Source organism: Epinephelus lanceolatus, chromosome 10 (assembly GCF_041903045.1).
Source record: "Epinephelus lanceolatus isolate andai-2023 chromosome 10, ASM4190304v1, whole genome shotgun sequence".
Classification (NCBI taxonomy): Eukaryota; Metazoa; Chordata; class Actinopteri; order Perciformes; family Serranidae; genus Epinephelus; species Epinephelus lanceolatus.
In genome coordinates, this window is record NC_135743.1 from 24885566 (window position 1) to 24904466 (window position 18901).

General features: G+C 44.2%; 1 protein-coding gene across 1 annotated transcript; it reads left to right on the forward strand.

Annotated features, from left to right (window-relative positions):
• Positions 1-9695: 9695 nt before the first annotated feature.
• LOC117266297 (uncharacterized) lies at positions 9696-17277 on the forward strand. Its single transcript, XM_033641415.2, has 2 exons — positions 9696-9922; positions 13638-17277. The coding sequence occupies exon 2, from the start codon at positions 13694-13696 to the stop codon at positions 16721-16723; it is 3030 nt and encodes a 1009-aa protein (XP_033497306.1). The 5' UTR covers positions 9696-9922; positions 13638-13693; the 3' UTR covers positions 16724-17277.
• Positions 17278-18901: the final 1624 nt, after the last annotated feature.

Here is an 18901-nt window from a genome sequence, read left to right on the forward strand (position 1 = left end):
GAGCTGTGTGCCATAGCAGGTTAGTTCCAGGCCATTAGTTGTCATAGTAACATACAGTAATCCTGGGCCATGGCCATTTCTGTGAGCCCTGTTCCTGGACCAAAAAATCTAATTTGGTACTGAATTTTCATGTAAAGGGTCTGGTTAACTGGCTGAGACTTCTTTCTGGAGAACCCCTCACAGGTGTTGCATAACCATAGTAATATGAAATAGTTTGCTGCAGTCACCCTATCATGTACTTTTGCTTATAAACTTGGCATGGAAGGATGTTGAGAGTCAGTATCTCTATCCTGCTACTGAATTTTACAAAGACATTTACTGTTGTTAGCGTACCTTACATTGCCTGAGGCCAGATGTATTTGTTGATTTGAGTAAATTAAGGGAAATCACAAGATCAAAGGCCAACCAGATGTCTTCAGTGCTAATCCATTAGTGCCTGCCACAAATGCACTGGACTACATCAAGAAACAAAAACCTGAGAGCAGCCCTGTGATCTCCCCAAGCAGGAGGAAAACTGTCAGTCCACTTACTGAACAGCTACTGATTGACTGTCAGCTTCTTTGCAAGATGTTCCTTTATGAGGAGAGATTTTATTGGTTGAGGATTGCCCTGTGTGACACACCATTATGTGTGTTTAAGTGTCTAACTCTGAAAATATGGTCCTAAACTTTAAATGTCTCAATACCAGCCAAATCAAACGAGCCCTAAAGATGCTACATACAATGTGGGAGTAGCCTGGGAAAGTAGACAATATGACTGCCATCTCCATATCCAAAATACAATTCATAAACCCGTTCAGCCTGGGTGAGGTGCTGTGAGTCTTGGGGATGTGGCTCAGCCTTCACCAGATCAAGCAAAACAAGTTATGTGGCATACTAGATCCATATTTCAGAGACAGAGCAGGCAGAAATTGCAGAAGTATTTCTTCATCTGAGTTGATTAATTCGAGAGATTGAGGAAGGCAGTGAGGCCATGTGAAGCAGTAGGTGCTCTATCGGCAGAATGAGACACAGTTTGACTTGTAACACTTTTGTAATGTTAGAAATCAACTGTTCCCCATGCTGAGGAGCAACAGTAGCTGGAGACAGTGTGGTTACTGGATGTGACTGGACTGACCATACCTCAGGTTAGAGAAGCAGACCAATGTTATTATAGTACCATGACAATTTGACTTTGGGAATTGCCTGGCCATTCAGTGAATTTGTGCTTTCTGGGAAGAAATTGAACCACATGATTGTTACTGATTACTCCACCAACTCAAAGCCCACATCAAATTCAAATCTCAGGACAGCAGGTCCAGTTAAGTGCTGGGCTGTAGTCACTGTCCCCAGTAAGGCTCTGAGTATGGTGTAGTTCTACTGTAGTTGGCAGCACTGAAGACTGCTGACTGGTCAAACACAAGCCTTGAGACCGCAGCACTATATATAGAAACTGCAGTAGTTCCTCCTTTCCATGGTCGTGGACATACTAAAACATTTCCTCTGTTAATATGTGGACCTACGCTGGGCTTAAGTCTTTAATGCAGAATCTTTCTGCATATATTCTACCTGTCTGTGTCCGACTGCGCTGCCTTTCAAAGCTGATTTGTGAAGGTCATGCTACAGGCTATTAGCAATTATGAAACATGCAGCATATCCCAACTACTTCATTGCTCTCTAATCAGCCAGAAGAGGGCTTTTAGTCAAGGGGTTTCAGGAACAGGTTTAATTCATTCGGTCACATCTCCTCTCCGTTCCTGGAGAGAGGAGTTACACAGTCTCTGTACATTGTTATGTTGTTTTTTCTAACTCAATAAGCATTATAGTTATGCCTGACATGCTGGTATTATGTAATTAATCATAGTTGTGTATATGTCAACAACTTCACCTGGTTCCTCTACATAAAGATTAACAACACTGGAGTCTAGCTCTGGTCTCACCTCACCACCGCAGGGAATTATACAATAACTGCAGAACTGAACCCGCTGCTGAATGACAGTGACTTATCCTCAGTCATGGATTACACTTCAAGATACCCAAACTCCTCCTCTGCTTGGCTGCAGCATATCCATTTTTATCTTAGAAGACCAGCTAAGGAGTGGAGGAGGAGTGACTCCAGGTTTGCCTAGTGACAGTTGGTCTGTGGTAATTTAATGCACTGTAAATTTGTATTGTCACGGTGTGCACCACTAAAGCATATTGTACTCTGAAATTATAGGAGCCTAACCTGAACTGGGGCTCCCATCTTGAGAGTGGCCCTAGTTAAAAGCTAATTTAATCAATTAATTACTAACTAGGGTAAAATCAGGTCATTTGAGACATCAGGTAAAATGAGACAAATGAGGTTTTACATCTTGAGCTCTGTAAATATTAGCCAAACATGTTATTGCATTGCTTCTACTCATGTGCTTTACATGAAACAAGCATTTTTATTGGTCTGAGATGAATAGGATGGCAGGGTAGAGATAAAAAAAAAAATCACTGCTCCCAGAACTTGCAAGGAACGCATGCTGATTTTCTCTTCTTGGCAATAAGAGCACTGTGGCTTAACCAGTAAGGGATACAGTTGTAGAATGTTGCATTTTATTAAATGTTTGCTTTAAAATCAAGATATTTTCACACTATACTTTTTATGTGAAAGTGCGTTGAGTGTTTACTGAAAGCAACCATGTAAAATGGGATTTCTTTTCTGAAGTGAAATTGGCAGTTCTCTATCATATCAAGATACATAGAAGACTATGGGAATTATCCCCATCTGCGGTCATCGATGTGGAAATTAATAATCTTTAAGAGACACCACTTTACGTGGCCGACATGCACCCAACTATAAAAGCCCCACCTTGCGCATGCACCCACTGATTCATTGATTTCTAGTCGATGTGAGAGCAGAAAGAAAAGAGAGAGGAATTTAGCATTTTGTCCACTTAGATTCGTTTAGGTTGGAGAGCTGGCCCTCACGGGTAGTTCTCAAGGATAGCTAAACGCAGTTTCCTTTTCTTGACAATAAGGAGTAAAACAGTTGAGAGGGCTGCCATATCCATGTATTGCAGCTGTCTTTTTACGCACGGTGGAGGCATAGCAGCTCGCTTGAGTCTGACTCAGTCGGGGGGCAGTATGCTGCCCCCCTGTAGGAGGTCGTTCAAATCCAGCAGAGTCGTGGGGCAGTTCGCAATATTCCTTAGGGGTTTAGTTGCTTGCTCAAACTCAATAGAGTCGGGGGGGCAGTTTGCAACGTTCCTCTGGGCTTTAGTTGCCCGCTCTCGATAGAGTTGGGGGTGGCGAGCGGCTTACCACCACAGTTGTAGCTGGTGTAGCTGGTTTTCCAGTTCGCACCTGCAAAGGGCTTCCCATTTCCTCATTAAAACACTGAATCTCACCTCTAGTAGAAGTGTCCCGCTGTTCGGTGTCAAAGAAAACACAGTGACGTCACTCCAAAAAAAAGAAAAAAGAAAAAGAAAAGAAAAATAGAGAGAGACGATGGCAAGCCGGCATGGCCCTTCTTGTGTGGGTTGCAATGTTAAAAAGAAAAAGAAACATGACTACTATGTGTCATGTTTGGGAATAGAGCATGCAGTGCTACTCGTGATAATCCACCTTCATGCATGAACTGCTTCTGCCTGTTGCCATTCATTGGCAGACGTCCACCAGCCCCTTCTCAGGGCCTGCAGCCAGCTAAGCGTTCTAGGTTGGCGGGTCTGGTAGTGGGGGACGGGGGCCCATCAGGGTGCTCCATTGCCTCCATTATTACAGTTTTAGTAGGGGGTGAGCGGACTGTGTCACATAGGAATTTCCCTGCTCCTGGGCCCTCTGCTGGGTTGGATAGGAGCCTCTCCTGCCCTGGGTCAGAGGAGGAGATAGACATTCTTGGCCTTGGGCCCTTAGAGAATGATGAGTTGGCCTCAGAGGGGCAGCAGGTGCCTGTAAAGGAGCATGACCAGCAGTCACCTCTCCTTAAGGAATTGTTGGCTGGGCTGCTTCAGCTCTGGGGCTTGACCTGCCAGCTGATCAGGGTCCCAGCCCTTCCCATTTCGATGATGAAACGGGGGTGACCCACATGGTTCCTTTTGCCTCTCCTTTCTGATTTCAAGGAGGTGGTCAGGAGCTGGTTTACAACACCCATGGCAGTTGCACGCTGGTCAGGGCTCTGTTGTCGTATGGCTGCAGTTGAAAATCGGGGGAGGATAGGCTGTGGGCCATTGCCCCCCATGGATCAGGTTTGGGCTGCCTTGGTGGCTCCGCCAAAGTCCCTCCTGGGCAAGGCGAATTGCCCAAGTAGAAACTGCAAGGTATAAATGTCTTGTTGGGAAAAATGCAAGGAGCCATGGCAGTCCAGATACAGCTGGCAAACAGGGGTGCCATTCGGTCCCTGTACCAGCGCCATCTGGTTGGCCAGCTGGACGAGGAGTGCAGTACACGTCTAATAGCCGAACTACAACGTGTCTCCTCACTTCTTCCAAAGCTCATGAGAGATCAAGGTGAAGCAGCTGGCAGGGCTATGGCAAGTTTTTGGGTGGCCAGGCGCCATCTCTGGCTTTCACAGTTCATGCTGTGGCCAGAGGATAGGGCATGTCTGCTTAAACTGCCTGCTGAGCCATCTGCCTCATGTGGGCCTGATGCATCCATGATGATTCAGCAGGGCCAGGAACCCTGTCACTCTGCAGAGGAGGTGCCAGGCGCCTTGGAGCGAGGTCAGGGCTGGCAGCAGCCTCAAACAGAACAAGAGAAAGAGAAGAGAATAAGAAAAAGAAAAGATATGAGAGAGAGAAGAGAAGAAAAGAAGGGGCTGCTTGAGGTGGGAAAATCACCATCAACCCTTAGAGGCATGGTGGCAGCTATCAAGGCTGCTCGTACAGGGGATTATAGGCTTGCAGATGGTGACTGCAGCCTCATCTCTCAGTTCCTGAAGGGTGCACAGAGGCTTGCACCTCGCACCAGAAGGCCGGCCATTCCACTGTGGGACCTGGGTCAGTTGTTGGCTGACCCAGGTCCCAGCAGGAACCTTTTGAGCCTCTGGAGTCAGTCAGCATTAAGTGATTCCTGCTTTCCTGCTGGATGACACTGGTGTCATGGTGCGTCCAAACCCTGCATTCCTGCCAAAAATACTCACAGACTTTCAGTCAGTGCACCGAATCAGCTGGTGGAGTTCCGACCCTACAACCCCTCCATGGAGGGTAGTGAGGGTCAAAAAGACTCAATCTCTGTCCTGTTGGACCCCTGAAGGTCTATGTCTGTCACACTGCAGCGTTTAGAAAGACAGACCAACTCTTTGTCTGCTTTTAAGGCCCAGTACCAGGGCCAGCCAGTGTTGAAGGCTATAGGCTGTCTCATTGGGTCTTGGAGACAATTCAGCAGGCTTACAGAGGGATGGGCATGCCAGTACCAGTTGATGTGCTTTGGAGATCCAACTGAAAATCAGTCCAGAGGATAGTCACATGTACATGTTGAAAGAATAAGTGTTCTAATGTTTCTATCATATTGTTACAGAAGGTGCATTTGTCAGTCATATCAAGAATGTATCTATGAATAATAGAAGTCACTGGATAGCACTGAAAGCTATAATGGACAAGAGCAGACACCCTCTCCACAGCCTCCTGGAGTGACAGGGCAGCTGCAGCAGTCGGCTCATCTCACTGCATTGCAGAATGGAGCGTTGCAGGAGATCGTTCGTCCCCACAGCAATAAGACTGTTTAACACCTCCTGAATCCAGTCATAGACACACTCATACACATCACATTAGCCACAACTGGACAGGACTGTCGAATGGGCAATTTTATTTTTGTCAGGATTTTTTTTCCCCTGTGTTTTTCCCTCCCCTTGTGTTTGTGTTTGGTTGTCTTGTTCTCCCTGTCTGTCATCTCCAGGGCTGGGCGGGGCCACCAGTCTCCTGTTCTCACTCTCCTACGCACCTGCAATGCATCAGCCTAATTACCTCTGATCTCCACTTCATGCAGTATAAAACCCAGCTTCACATTCCACTCTTCACACCTCCCTGCCCCCAGCCTTGCCTCGCCCAGCCCAATCATGATGTCTTCGCTCACCCGGACTCCTTCACCTGCCCTGGATCCCCATCTTCCTCTTTGTTTTAGTCAATGATCTGCATTGTGGGTCCCATCTCGTTCCTTTAGGTATTTAAGTCCTGACAGAACGAACTGGCCGTAATCATGGACCCCCCAGATTCAGTTCACTAGGCACTGGCTAATCAGGGAGCACAAATTGGACAATTAAATCAAGTTTTACATGCACTTTTTGAGAGCAACCAAGCTATGTCAGCTTCTATTACTGAAATGTCTAAACACTTGTCTAATTTAGCATTCATGTAAGTGACCCAGAACCGTTTGATGGGGATCTGAATAAATGTTGAGGATTTTTACTGCAGTGTAAACTTGTTTCTAAGATTTGTTATGTTTTGCGATTGCTGAGGGGCAGAGCTCTGGCTTGGGCAGAAGCGGTACGTTCACAGACGGACTTTTGTACATAACATTTTTCTTTCTTTGAAGAAAATTTAAAGGCTGTCATCGATCATCCTAACTATGTAATGCTTCAGAATGGTTACTTCGGCTGAGACGGGAGCAGATCTGTGGGGGATTATGCTGTTGAATTTTGGACTCTTAGGCCTCTAGTTTCCCAGCGCGGTGCAGGGTGGCGACCTGAGGCGCGCTCAGTTTGGTAGTTTGGCAGACCGAGGTGTGCTGAGATGGGTGTGGCCGTGCAGCAGGGGGAGGTGTCGACAGCTCTAGCTTGGGGCAGTGACAGTTTCATGCCAAAAGGCTTCGCCAAAGGTGCGCTAAAAGCTCGCCAGCTGAAACCAGGTCTACTGTCAGCGCAGGTGGAACGCAGCCGGTGTAGTGGAAGTTTGGCTGACCGGCGGACAGTGCACACACATCACCAAAACCTTATAGGCAGGTTTCCAGAATGTCAGGCACATTAACAATGCAATAAATACCCACAAAAACCACTATTCAATGCAACTATCTACAATCAGCACATAAATGTATCTCTATATCGACTGTCCCGTCACATCTGATGTCAGATCAAAGGGGACTGGCACTGTCTGGCCCTTCTTCTAACATCATTGAACCGTTTTTTGCACTGGGCAACGGTTCTCAGTGTATCTGGGCCACACTGATTTACAGTTGTGGTGACCTCCTCCTAGGCTACCTTTGCATCATCAGCCCATGGAGGTCTGCTCGCAGTTCCGTATATTCGGACACTGCGAGCTCGGACCTCCCAGACCAAAGCATCATTTTCCTCCTGGGAGAAGTTTGGCTGTCTGACGCTGCTGTTCTCTTCTGCCATGGCGAATTGAGTAAACTCTCATTACGCCTTCGCGCGGCGCATTTAAGGGCGAGGAGAGAGGCTCATTTGATTGGTGTGATGTGAATCGGTTGTGTAAAACCCACTCCACGCCCTCTCTCCTTCCTCTTTCCGACTTGTGCAGGTAGGAGGGACGGAGGTGGGAAAGAGGAGTAGCTGCGCCAGCACGCACGGTGTGCCATACTTGCAAAATCTAAAGACATTTTGCATCCGCAGCTGTTAACTCAGCCCGGGCTACTGGAGCCAGGAGTTAGAATACGGACACGGCGCCTCATGGTTCTGCTGCTGCTCACCTATTCCTGGGTCGACAAATGAGGAGCCGATGCAACTGGGTCGTGCCAAGTTGTCTCCAGAGGAACGTCGTTGCCGGTTAAAGGCGGGTGAGTCTCTGTACTGCTGAACGTCTGGTCATCTGGTTGCCACCTGTCCTGTTCGGCCAAAAGAGAGTGCTTGTCAGTAGGTTTGGGGGTAGTGATGAGCCATTCCCAACCTTCCCAACCTATGAACCATCTCGTCTCCTGGTTGCTGCCTCAGTGACTTTTAGACAAACTGTGCTTCCTTTGCTGGCTCTCATTGACTCTGGGGCTGAGGATAATCTTCTGAACATTGAAGTAGCGAAAGAGCTGTGGTGCAAGCTGAGCACACTAGCTGAACCCATTCCTGTGGTGGCCTCGGACAGTAACGTGTTCACACAAATAACTCAATGTTACAGTGGCCGCATGTCTCCCGGTTCGCTTGCAACCTTGGTCACACATCACTTTGGACTTTGTAACAGGTTTGCATGCATCACACGGTAATTCAGTCATACTCACCATAGTCGATAGGTTTTCTAAAGCAGCACACTTCATTGCTCTAGCTAAGCTTCCCTCCGCTTTCACCATAGCAGAACTACTAGTTGAACATGTTTTCAGATTCCATGGCATTCCTCATGACATAGTTTCAGATCAGGGTCCACAATTCATTTCTCAAGTTTGGAAAGCTTTTTGCAAAGCTATTGGAGCTACTACTAGTTTGTCTTCTGGTTATCAACCCCAGTCAAATGGACAGTCTGAAAGAGCCAGTCAAGTGCTGGAATCTTCTCTTTGCTGCATGGCAGAAAAGGAACCAGAGTCCTGGAGCACCTTCCTCCCATGGATTGAGTACGCCCACAACAGCCTTCCAAATGCTTCAACCAGGAGAACCCCATTTGAAGTCACCCTGGGTTATCAACCCCCCTTGTTCCCTTCATGTGAAAGGGAAGTTGCAGTCCCCTCTGTTCAGGAATATATGGACCATTGTCATCAGATTTGGAAGGACACTCAGACCACCCTGGAGCGCACCCAGGAGGACCATTAGGATCATCTTTGTCAGGATACGCCCAAGCCTTTGTTTTTTTTGTTTGTTTGTTTGTTTTTTTCCCTGTGTTTTCTCCTCCCCCTGTGTTTGTGTGTGTTTGGTTGTTTTGTTCTCCCTGTCTGTCATCCCGGGCTAGGCGGGGCCACCAGTCTCCCGTTCTCACTCTTCTACGCACCTGCAATTCATCAGCCTGATTACCTCTCATCTCCACTGCTGTATAAAACCCGGCTTTACGTTCCACTCTTTGCAGGTTCGTTGTTTCAACCTCAGCGCCCTGCCCTCGCTTCGCCTCGCCCAGCCCCGTCGTGTTGTCTTTCCTCACCCGGACTCCTTGCCCCGTCATTGTCTTTGTTCTAGTCACTTCCCGGCACATTTTGAGCATGCACCTTTTGTAAATAAAAGCACATTTAACTGATTTGCATTGTGGGTCCCATCCCGTGCCTTCAGGCACTTAAGTCCTGACAATTTTAATTTAATTTTAATTTGATTTTTAATTTCTATTTATATGCTTATTTTAACTTATTTTATTTTATATCTATTTTAATACCACTGTTGTTGTTGTAGATGAGGGGTATTGTGTGGCTGTTGTTTTTGTCTTTTATGAGCTACTGGACAGTTGAATTCTGAAAGTTCTTTCTACTCAATTCAACCCTATTCTAATTTTAAAAAGCAACTCTCTGATTTTGTTAGGCAGTGCATATTTGTAAGGAAGAGTAAATACAGTAGTCTGTGTCTCACCATCAATAGTCTGGGTCTATTTACAGTAAGCAGGTGGTTGCAGTGGACCTTCATAGAGCCTGGTGCTCTCTGGAAAAAATAAGATGACGATTTTTATGTTGGACTGCTGGCAAAAATTATGATGCAAAATAAAACATGGCTGAACTTGTAGGCCTAATGTAAAAATCTGAATTGTTTACATCCACTTATATTCCATTGGTATATGTTTATCAGGGACAGAGCGCCTCACATGACTTGCAGTTTCCACTGTGGCCACAGCGCCATTCCGCGGCGCAGCCAGGTCGCACTGTCGCCTGGAGGGCTTGGGTTAATGCGCATGCGCTGTAAGCCCACCGTGTCTTTCCGCTCCGCGCCTGCTGCAGCTGCAGCTCTCAGCTCGGCGCTCGTCCTCCTGGCACAGCATCACATTTGTTCACCACGGAGCCGAGCAGAGCTGCGTTTCCCTTGAGAGTTTTCTGGCCTCAGCTTGAACAGATGTCTGCGGAACCATTTCGTCTCCGCCCGCCCAGTCATTGTGGTTCCGCTTTGAGGAATAACGCAAACGCTCCTGAAGCTGGTGAGTACGTGAAGATGAAAAAACGGTTGGTTATTGTGCAGAAGCTGCTCCATAGGTCATGGTAGCTAGCAAGCTAGCGTTAGTTATTCGCTCCTTCGGCCTTCCCCAGGAACGTGTCCGACCACCTCCCCCTGGTTAGCTTTCACTAGCAGCCCCTCTGAGATACGTGAAGACAACACAACGTATAGGGCTATGTATGGAGGGGTCATATACCGAGCTAGCATATTGCTAATCGCTCATATTGCTGATGTGAGCATCTCTTTAGCTTAATATTAGAGCTTGTTAAAACGGTACCGTGTGGTAGTAGAGTGTTTTATCAGTAAAACAACATCCCTATATTCATTAGCAGTGAGTGCAGCATTAGCAAAGCTAGCGTAGCTTCAGATCTCCAGTGATATGGTGGTGACTTTATTTTCATACCATTCGTTATCTTTTGTGGTTTGTTGGGTAGGCTAGCTCAGTGTCATTTGTTTATTCAGATGCAATCTGCAAATAAATCTCCCCGTTCATGTTACCTCCAGGTGTTCAGATTTATGAGTTTCAGTTCATGCTGTGGTCTTGTTTGTTATCTATTATTATTACTATTATTTTAATCCTAATTAAACACAGTAGTAGCTGCACATCCCTAGAATATATTGTGTGCACATTCCTGTTTTCAGCTGCATTGTATCAAGTAATAATATTTAATAGTTATATTATTTTCTCTATTACATATATGTGTCTTTTCTGTGCACCAAAACACCAAAGCAAATTCTGAAAAGAGGGTCCAAGCATGCCCTCAAATGACTGAGATTTTCAAGATGTAAATTTTCCACAAGTGTGACTGTAACTATATTACCTAAAATCTGCTATAATTAATAGCCGGACATGAATATATTGACATTCCTCCTCAAACTATCTTGAAGGAATGCAGTCTGCAAATATATCTCCTCCCCGTTCATGTCACCTCCAGGTGTTCAGATTTATGAGTTTCAGTTCATGCTGTGGTCTTGTTTGTTTTTTAATTATAATCAGACAAGGATTTTATAATTCCATGACCTGCATAGCAGCTCGTCCCCGAGAATATGTTTTGTGCACATTACTCTTTAAATATTTAATTTTAAACAGTTGCATTGTATTAAATAATGTCTTTTAATAGCGATATTAATTTCTCTATTACATTTACATATCTTTTTTTATGCACCAAAACACCAAAGCAAATTCTAAAGAGAGGAGTTCAAACATGCCCTCAAATGATTTATATTTTCAAGATGTAAATGTTCTGCAAGTTTGACTACATAATAACTACATTACCTAAAATCTGCCATAATAATTAGTCACACATGAACATAATATTTACATTCACAATTTACCCACTGTGGTACATGATGCATGAGTGCAACAGATTGTTGACATTCATCCTCAAACTGGTGATTATTATAGAGCATCTTGAAGTAATGCCAACACTGGACACAGGTGGAGTGATCTTAACACTCAAAACAAATTGAATCATTAGTTTTACTGTCTTTTTGTAGAGTTTGTCCTTCATGTTTTTGACATTGTGGTTCTAAAAATTAGTCCAATATTCATTTGTATTATTTGGACTTTGTATATTACTAGGATTATTGGGGGACGTTTTGGATAGGAAAAACTTTCATGAGACTGTGGGGGCTTTTTGATTATTAGAGAAACTGCTAAGTTCACTGGATGATTGGAGATATATACTATCTATCTATCTATCTATCTATCTATTCATTAGTGTGTTTTAAACAGCAATCTGTTCAGTGAGTTGGTGAAGTGATGGATGTCAAAAATGCTTCAAAAAAGCACTTTGTTGCCCCTTTAGCAGAGCAAGGGGAAAAGTTAGATTACAAGCCCTTATTTAGTCTGACATTATGGTTTAAAATGCCAACTAGGTTTGATCTCACAGGGTTTTCAAAAGAGCAGAATTTACAAAAACATCCATTTTACACCTAATGATACTCTCTGTAAAGACAATACACTGTCAGGAAACATTGCACCATGCAATGAAATGAACCCAAAATACAAAGATAACTGTAAGAAGATAAGTATTATCACAAAAGCAGTGGAAACTGTTTATAGTGCTAATTGCTCATATGGATCTAGAGGCTTGCAAAAGAATCAAATACCGTAACGCACCTAGAGTAATCAAGTCGTTAATGAATGCTTACAGGTTTCAATTTGGGTCTTTTCATATATGAGAGAGTGAGGAAAAAATCTTAAAACTAAGGAAATTCTTCTCCTCTTTTACTTTTACTTCCACCATGATACTTTTCCTCGCAGTAATCCATCTGCTTCCAGCTTGCTACCTGAGGCTGGTGCTCCATGCACATTGAAATCATGATGGGAAAGGAGTAATTTTCTCTGAATGAAAAACGTAGTCTCCTCGAAGCATATTGCTGCTAGTCATGGCAGCTAGTGATGGAGACAGAAAACAAATGCTCACAGGGAAAGCACCAGTGACTGAATCCACCTCCGTCAAGTGGATTGATAATTCCCGGTCTCGTAAAGCCCCCTCGAGTGAGGGGAAAGCGAGAAGAATTGGCAGCAAGCTTGAGAGAGCACAGTTTTTGAAGTTTCCAATGGCTGGTTTGATCGACAACACAGCTTGGTTTAGACAGTCATGGTTTTTCCCTACTCAGAATAAAGAGCTCTGTATCACAGGTCTGAATGATTTCTCCCTGCTGTAAGGATCAAGTAGAAATGCATGTGTTCATTGTGAGGCTGAAGCATGCTATACAAAGCCAGTGGAAATAGGGCGTACATCTGCAGCCAGGCAGGGCTGTGTCTTTTCAGGTTGCAATCCAGGGCATCTCTCAGGTGCTCTGTGGAGATGGATGCTGCGATGAAATGCAGGCCAAGACAGCCCTGACTAAGCATGGGTTTTTCTTCATGCTGTTTACAGGCCTATGTTTAGGGCTCTTTGAGAGGGACCTGGGTAAGCGTCGTTCCAGCTGGATCATGTTTGCTAAAACCCCACCTAACAGTGTGTCATAGGAAAAGCAAATTGCAATGCCTTATTACACAAAATATATTGCTTGTCATTTAGTTTCATAGAAACTGACAATTTTCTGTAAAAAAAAAAAAAAAACACACACACCATGTGACATTAATTTTCACTTGTTTGCATTATTTTTGTTTTCCAATGCTAAACATCAGACCATGTTTAAAACAAGTAACCAGATTTAACAGTGAAATGAATAAGAAGGTATTTTGGCGTATACATCAGTGCTGCATAATTAATCAAAATAATATCCAAATCGTAGTATGACCAAGTGCAATATCCAAAATGCAGGAGCTGTGTGTGTCACAAAGTCCCATTTTAGATGAGGCATTGTCGTGCTACAGAGATGCCTCAGCCTACAAATCATATTCCAGATGTAAGAGAACATACTTGATTAGTACAAACCCCAGTAAATATCAAATCATCTTTTTTTTTTTTAAATTCCAGCGAAAAAGAAATGTAAAAACTACAATTCCCAAAAAAGTTGCAACTCATATCGCAATCACATATCCATCAAAATAATTGCAATATGATTTTTTCTTCTTTATTTTTTTTTACGCATCGTGCAGCCCTAGTATACATGTATGCCGATAGAATTAGTGTAAATATATTTGGGTTGAAAAATTGATTTTTGCAAACAATGTGCAAAGTAAGATTGTCCATTTTGACATCATTTTTTTTTTGTGTATGTTGTGTGTATGTGATTTACAGGAGGCTTCCTTGCATGACCACAACACCTGGATTGACTTGCATGTGTGGCTGCCGCGATGCTTGGATTACAGGGAACCACTTCGTCTCCCAAAGTGTATCGTTGCGTGGCGTGTTCAGCCACCTTCAGCGGATTGGCCTCCTTGCTAGTACATCAGGCCACTCACGCTGGTGGACTTTCCAAGGGCTCTGCTCCTCCACAGCCCAGCACCAGCCCACATGAAACACTGTTTGCAAGTATGGACTCATCCAGCGAGCACCCTGGTCCACACACACTCTTGCCTGAGTGCCCATCACCTGCTTTTTATATTTGTGATTGTGGAGAGGAGTTTCAGGACTTTAGTCTTATGCTGGAGCATAAGCAATCACATATCCCTGAAATACAGCTACTAGGTAGTAGCAGTGTTCTCTCCAGTGAAGCAGGGTGTGATAAAGGTTTTCCCAACCAGCATGTATCATTCATTCCAACTGTCACCCAGCCTGGTTTGGTCCTTAGTTGCCCCTCTACCTCAAGGTTTTCAGCTGCCGAACTACCCACATTAACAGACCATAAAGCAGATGTAAGCCTGGAGGACGGCATTGCCATAGTAACCACTCCTCAAGGCAAGTGTACACCCCCTCAGAATGACAGTGTGAAACAACTTGAGAGTCTTGTTGGGGAGATGTCAGCCACAACAGAGAACATACCAGAGACTGTAGAGGACATGCATTCACAGGACAATATAAATTCTGTTCTCAGTAGCAAAAAGGGTGAGAATTTGGCTGGAAATAACTCACTAATGAAGTTGGTGGCATCAGCATACATGAAGCACTTTCCACATCCTCTGTCTCAGGCTCAAAATGAGAACACAGTAACCCCCAAACAAGAAGTCGTCCCTGTTGATATAACACCAGTAGCCAAACCAGAGGTGACCCCAATTAATGACCTCTCTATTGCACAGTTGAGGCGGCTGCTTGCAAAACCTGGTATAAAGACTAAAGCTCCGTCCATCAGCAGAATTCTTGAGTCCAGTAAGAAGAAGGTTGTCTCCCTGACTAAGACTTTATCACCTGTCGTGGTTCTTGAAACCCGTCAAAAGCTGATGGATGCTGGCAGCAATGGCACATATGGGAGATACCAGTGCGGCCGCTGTCGAAGGGTATTTCAAAACTTGGACAAACTGACAGAGCATCATTTCTTGCACAAAAAAGAGAGGATTAAATGTTGTCGTCGCTGCAAACAGCTGATCATTGGGCGGCTGCCTTTACCTGACAATCACGTTTGCCCTCAGTTAGGAAACAAGACCTTACAGCCATCAAGCTCTTACAAGAAAAAGTTACAGTTTGCTCAAAAAATAGTGCCATTCCATAGTCTAAACAATTCAAAAAAAGTTTTCTTTTGTCCATTGTGCAAGCACAGCTACGCACGGAGGTGGAACCTCAAAATGCACAGGTGCCAGGGCCCGAGGTCAGGCCCCCCTCTGCAGGCCGATCCCTCCGTTCAGAAAATGCTAGAATTTAGATCAAACCATGAAATCAAAACAGATGCAGGGTTTAAAGCTGGAGCTCACATTTCCAAGAGTGTTGGCGTGGGCACTGAAGTTACTGGTCGTATCAAGGTAGAGGTGACCTCGCCAAATTCAGAAGTGTCACAGTTGGCCTGGACCCATCCAGCAAAAAAATTCTCACCATTCTACCCCAAATCGTCCATGATGGAGCCACACACGGACACCTCTCTGTCTGGGATATCGCCCCAGCAAGGAGAAGAAAACAGTAGCTGGGATGAAGCAGCAGTTGATGATGATGATGATGATGATGATGATGATGACGGTAATGAAGGGCAGTGGACAATGCCCTTGGATGATGAAATGGAGGTGCTTAGCTCCATAGAGAAAACTGGTAATGACAGCGAGGTGAAGAAGACTATGTCAGGCGAACATGCAGGGACAGCGCTCCCTAGCCTGCGCTATTTTGTTAGAGATGGTGTAAAACGCTACCCTTGCAACAGGTGTCAGAAAACCTACAGCCGGCCATCTACTTTGAGGCGCCATCTACGGCTGTGCGGATTTAGGCCACGTGGACTTGGAACTGTAGCACAGGGTGGTGGTCAGGGTGCTAGTCTTCTAACTGCCAACAATATAAAGCCCATGTTTGCTTGTTTTGTCTGTGGGAAGACCTTCAACCGCAAAGATAACATGATGGTCCACAGAAAGAAATGTCAGTTGCAGCGAACAATGACAGATGGCGGACAGGTGGAGAGAGGGACTGTGCAGCAGAGTATGTCAGGCAATGCAACAGACAGTCAGACCAAGGAGGATGACGGGGGCAACTGGGGCATCATGTCACTGCCCTCGGTACTTCCAAGGAGGGTGACGTGTGAGTGTGGGGTTGGATTTACATCCCCAAGGCTTCTCCTGGAGCATCTGCAGAAGCATGCGCAGGAATCCTACACGTGTCCGACATGTGGAGAGACTGTTAGTTCCTGGGCAGACTACGAAGTTCATCTGCAGATCCACATGCATCCTCATCACCAGCTGCTGAAGGGACTACAGCCACAGCGATCACAGCCATTATTACTTCGATTTCAGCAGCAGCCGCCTCCGCAGCAGCCCCCTCCTCCGGTGCATCAGCCTCCACAGAAGCAACCACACACAGAGCCGCCGCCAAATCCAGCAAAGAAGCAGCAGCGGATAGTGTGCTCACGATGTGGCAACACTTTCTCAACTCGCTGTTCCCTCCGAAGGCACATATCCTGGAATCGATGCAAAGGTGTACGTGCTACAAATCCCGCAAACCCACCCAAAACCTATCACTGTTCCCACTGCAACTCTGACTTCCCAAACACAATCAGTCTTATGTTTCACCAGAGGAGTGGGGCTTGCAAGCCTGCCATCAAGCCTGTGCGTTGCCCCGTGTGTCTCCGCTGGTTTGGCACCATGGACGGATTGCAGAAACACCTGCTTACTCATAAACAGTCCGAGTCATATCGCTGTGACGTCTGTCAGGGTACATACCCAAACCTGAAATCACTCAAGAACCACCGCAGGAGGATTCATCGCATCATGGCTGGAGACACTAAGCCAAAAACACCAGAACAGCTGATTTCTTAATGACACTTAAAATTTTCTGGAAAAACAAAAAACAAAACGCTAACATGCGAGTGGCACACAGACCACATTTTGTTAAAGTTTGTTCTTTCCATATGTGCCAATTGTACTTAACTTGTGTTTTCTTTTTCCTACCCCTCCAGACGTTATTTAGACACTGTACAGCCACGTTTTTTATTTTATTTTTAAAGCTACTCTGAGAGAGTGTTATAGTAGTTTGCCACTGTAAGAAAAAAAAAAAAAAAAAAAAGCGTTGGTATAATGTACATTTTTTGTTCTCAAGTTAATCCTTTTATTGCATATGGGAGCGTAATGTATTTACTTGAGAAAATCCTGCTTTGTTTTTTTTTAATTAAAGAGATTATGAGTTAACGAGATTATCAGAAATTAGCGAGATAATAATCTCATGAATTGATAAAGTGAATGCATTACGTTTCGGTAATTACATAGCCTCATTAGCCTGTAAATGTAGTATTTGGTAATCCAACTTTTATCACAGAGTTTGTGATGTAGCTTGTTGTTGTTCCTGGTGTTAATAAACATACCAGTATGTGAAACATGTACGCTATATCATTTTTGTGTGGTTTGGTACGGGTAATTAAAAATCTTTCTTAGCGAGATGGGCATTTTTATTTGATACAAGTATCTTATCCATAAGAAGATTGTCTATGTAAAATGAAAGACCATGTTGGACACAAGTCCAAGCGGAAGTGTACAGGGGATCACATATGTATACGTTGTCAGCAGTGCAGTAGCATTCAAGTATCCACAGTGAAATCCAAAAACTAGGCCCACATCTTTTGATTATTGGGCATTTGTTACATCATTCATACACAAATAACTGTAGGTTTTGTGTCTTCCCTTTAGATGACCCACTGGAGAGACTGTATACATTGTTAAGTAAGTCGTTTGCTATGTTCACAATATTTAAGTGTGCAGTTGCTTAGTGAAGGATTTAATTTAGATGTACGTCTTTACAAGTTCATGTGTGTGTTTGCCTCCTCATTGTGTACAGACAGTATCAGTAAAATATAATTCATGGTCAAGGCTGGATCACCAACTTGGTAAAACAGGCAACAGCCCCGTGGCTCCAAAACACAGGACGCCTAAAAGTTCCAGGATTACTTTGTTTCAACTTTGTGCTCATCTGTGAATATTAAGGAGGATTATACGTTTACATCATAAGTGTACTGCTATGTAAGATATTTGTATTAAACTAATTTCATTAGGTTTCAACATATGAAATTAAATGTAATGTCATCCCTCTAGACCTCAGTCCATGCCTCTCTAATGGGATACACACCAAGTATGCTTTACTAAAACTGATTACAAGGATAGTTCCTGCCTAGTTTATGTACAGTGGGGGAAAGTATAGACTGCACTGCCAGAGAGGTCAGTGACTAGATAGGAAGAATGGATTTGTTTGAACTTAGATCCAAATGTGGCTGTGTGATTTATAAAAGCCTTTGTGACTCATTTAGTAGGCCTGTGGAAATACAGTACAATCAGCAAACACCAGCATAACCACTGACTTCCTATTTACATTTATAGACATCTATATGAATATTCTTAACACAATGCAAGCTGTGTTCATTTGCTTTTAGTTTGAGTGTCAAATTGACATTAATTCAAGTTAATAAATGTAATAAAGGTTTCTTACCTGTGAATTTACATTTATAGATATTAAATTTGTCCATTATAATAAGATTAATTGTGTATACAAGAGTGTTTTTCTGTATATCGTTTTCCAGGAGACCAAACAACACATTCCTCCACAGCAAGACAAAAGTCATCAGTATTCTCAGTGATAAAAGCACAAACGTTTCTGGATGTCCATCATTAAAACAACAAATCACACCATTGTCACTCTTTAAAAAAAACACATATCAAATTTTAGCTGGATAGAATTCATTCATTCATTCATCTTCTAACTGCTTCATCCTCTTGAGGGTCGCAGGGGGGCTGGAGCCTATCCCAGCTGACATCGGGCGAGAGGCAGGGTACACCCTGGACAGGTCGCCAGACTATCACAGGGCTGACACATAGAGACAGACAATCATTCACACTCACATTCACACCTACGGACAATTTAGAGTTATCAATTAACCTAGTCCCCAATCTGCATGTCTTTGGACTGTGGGAGGAAGCTGGAGTGCCTGGACACGTGCCCGGACACGGGAG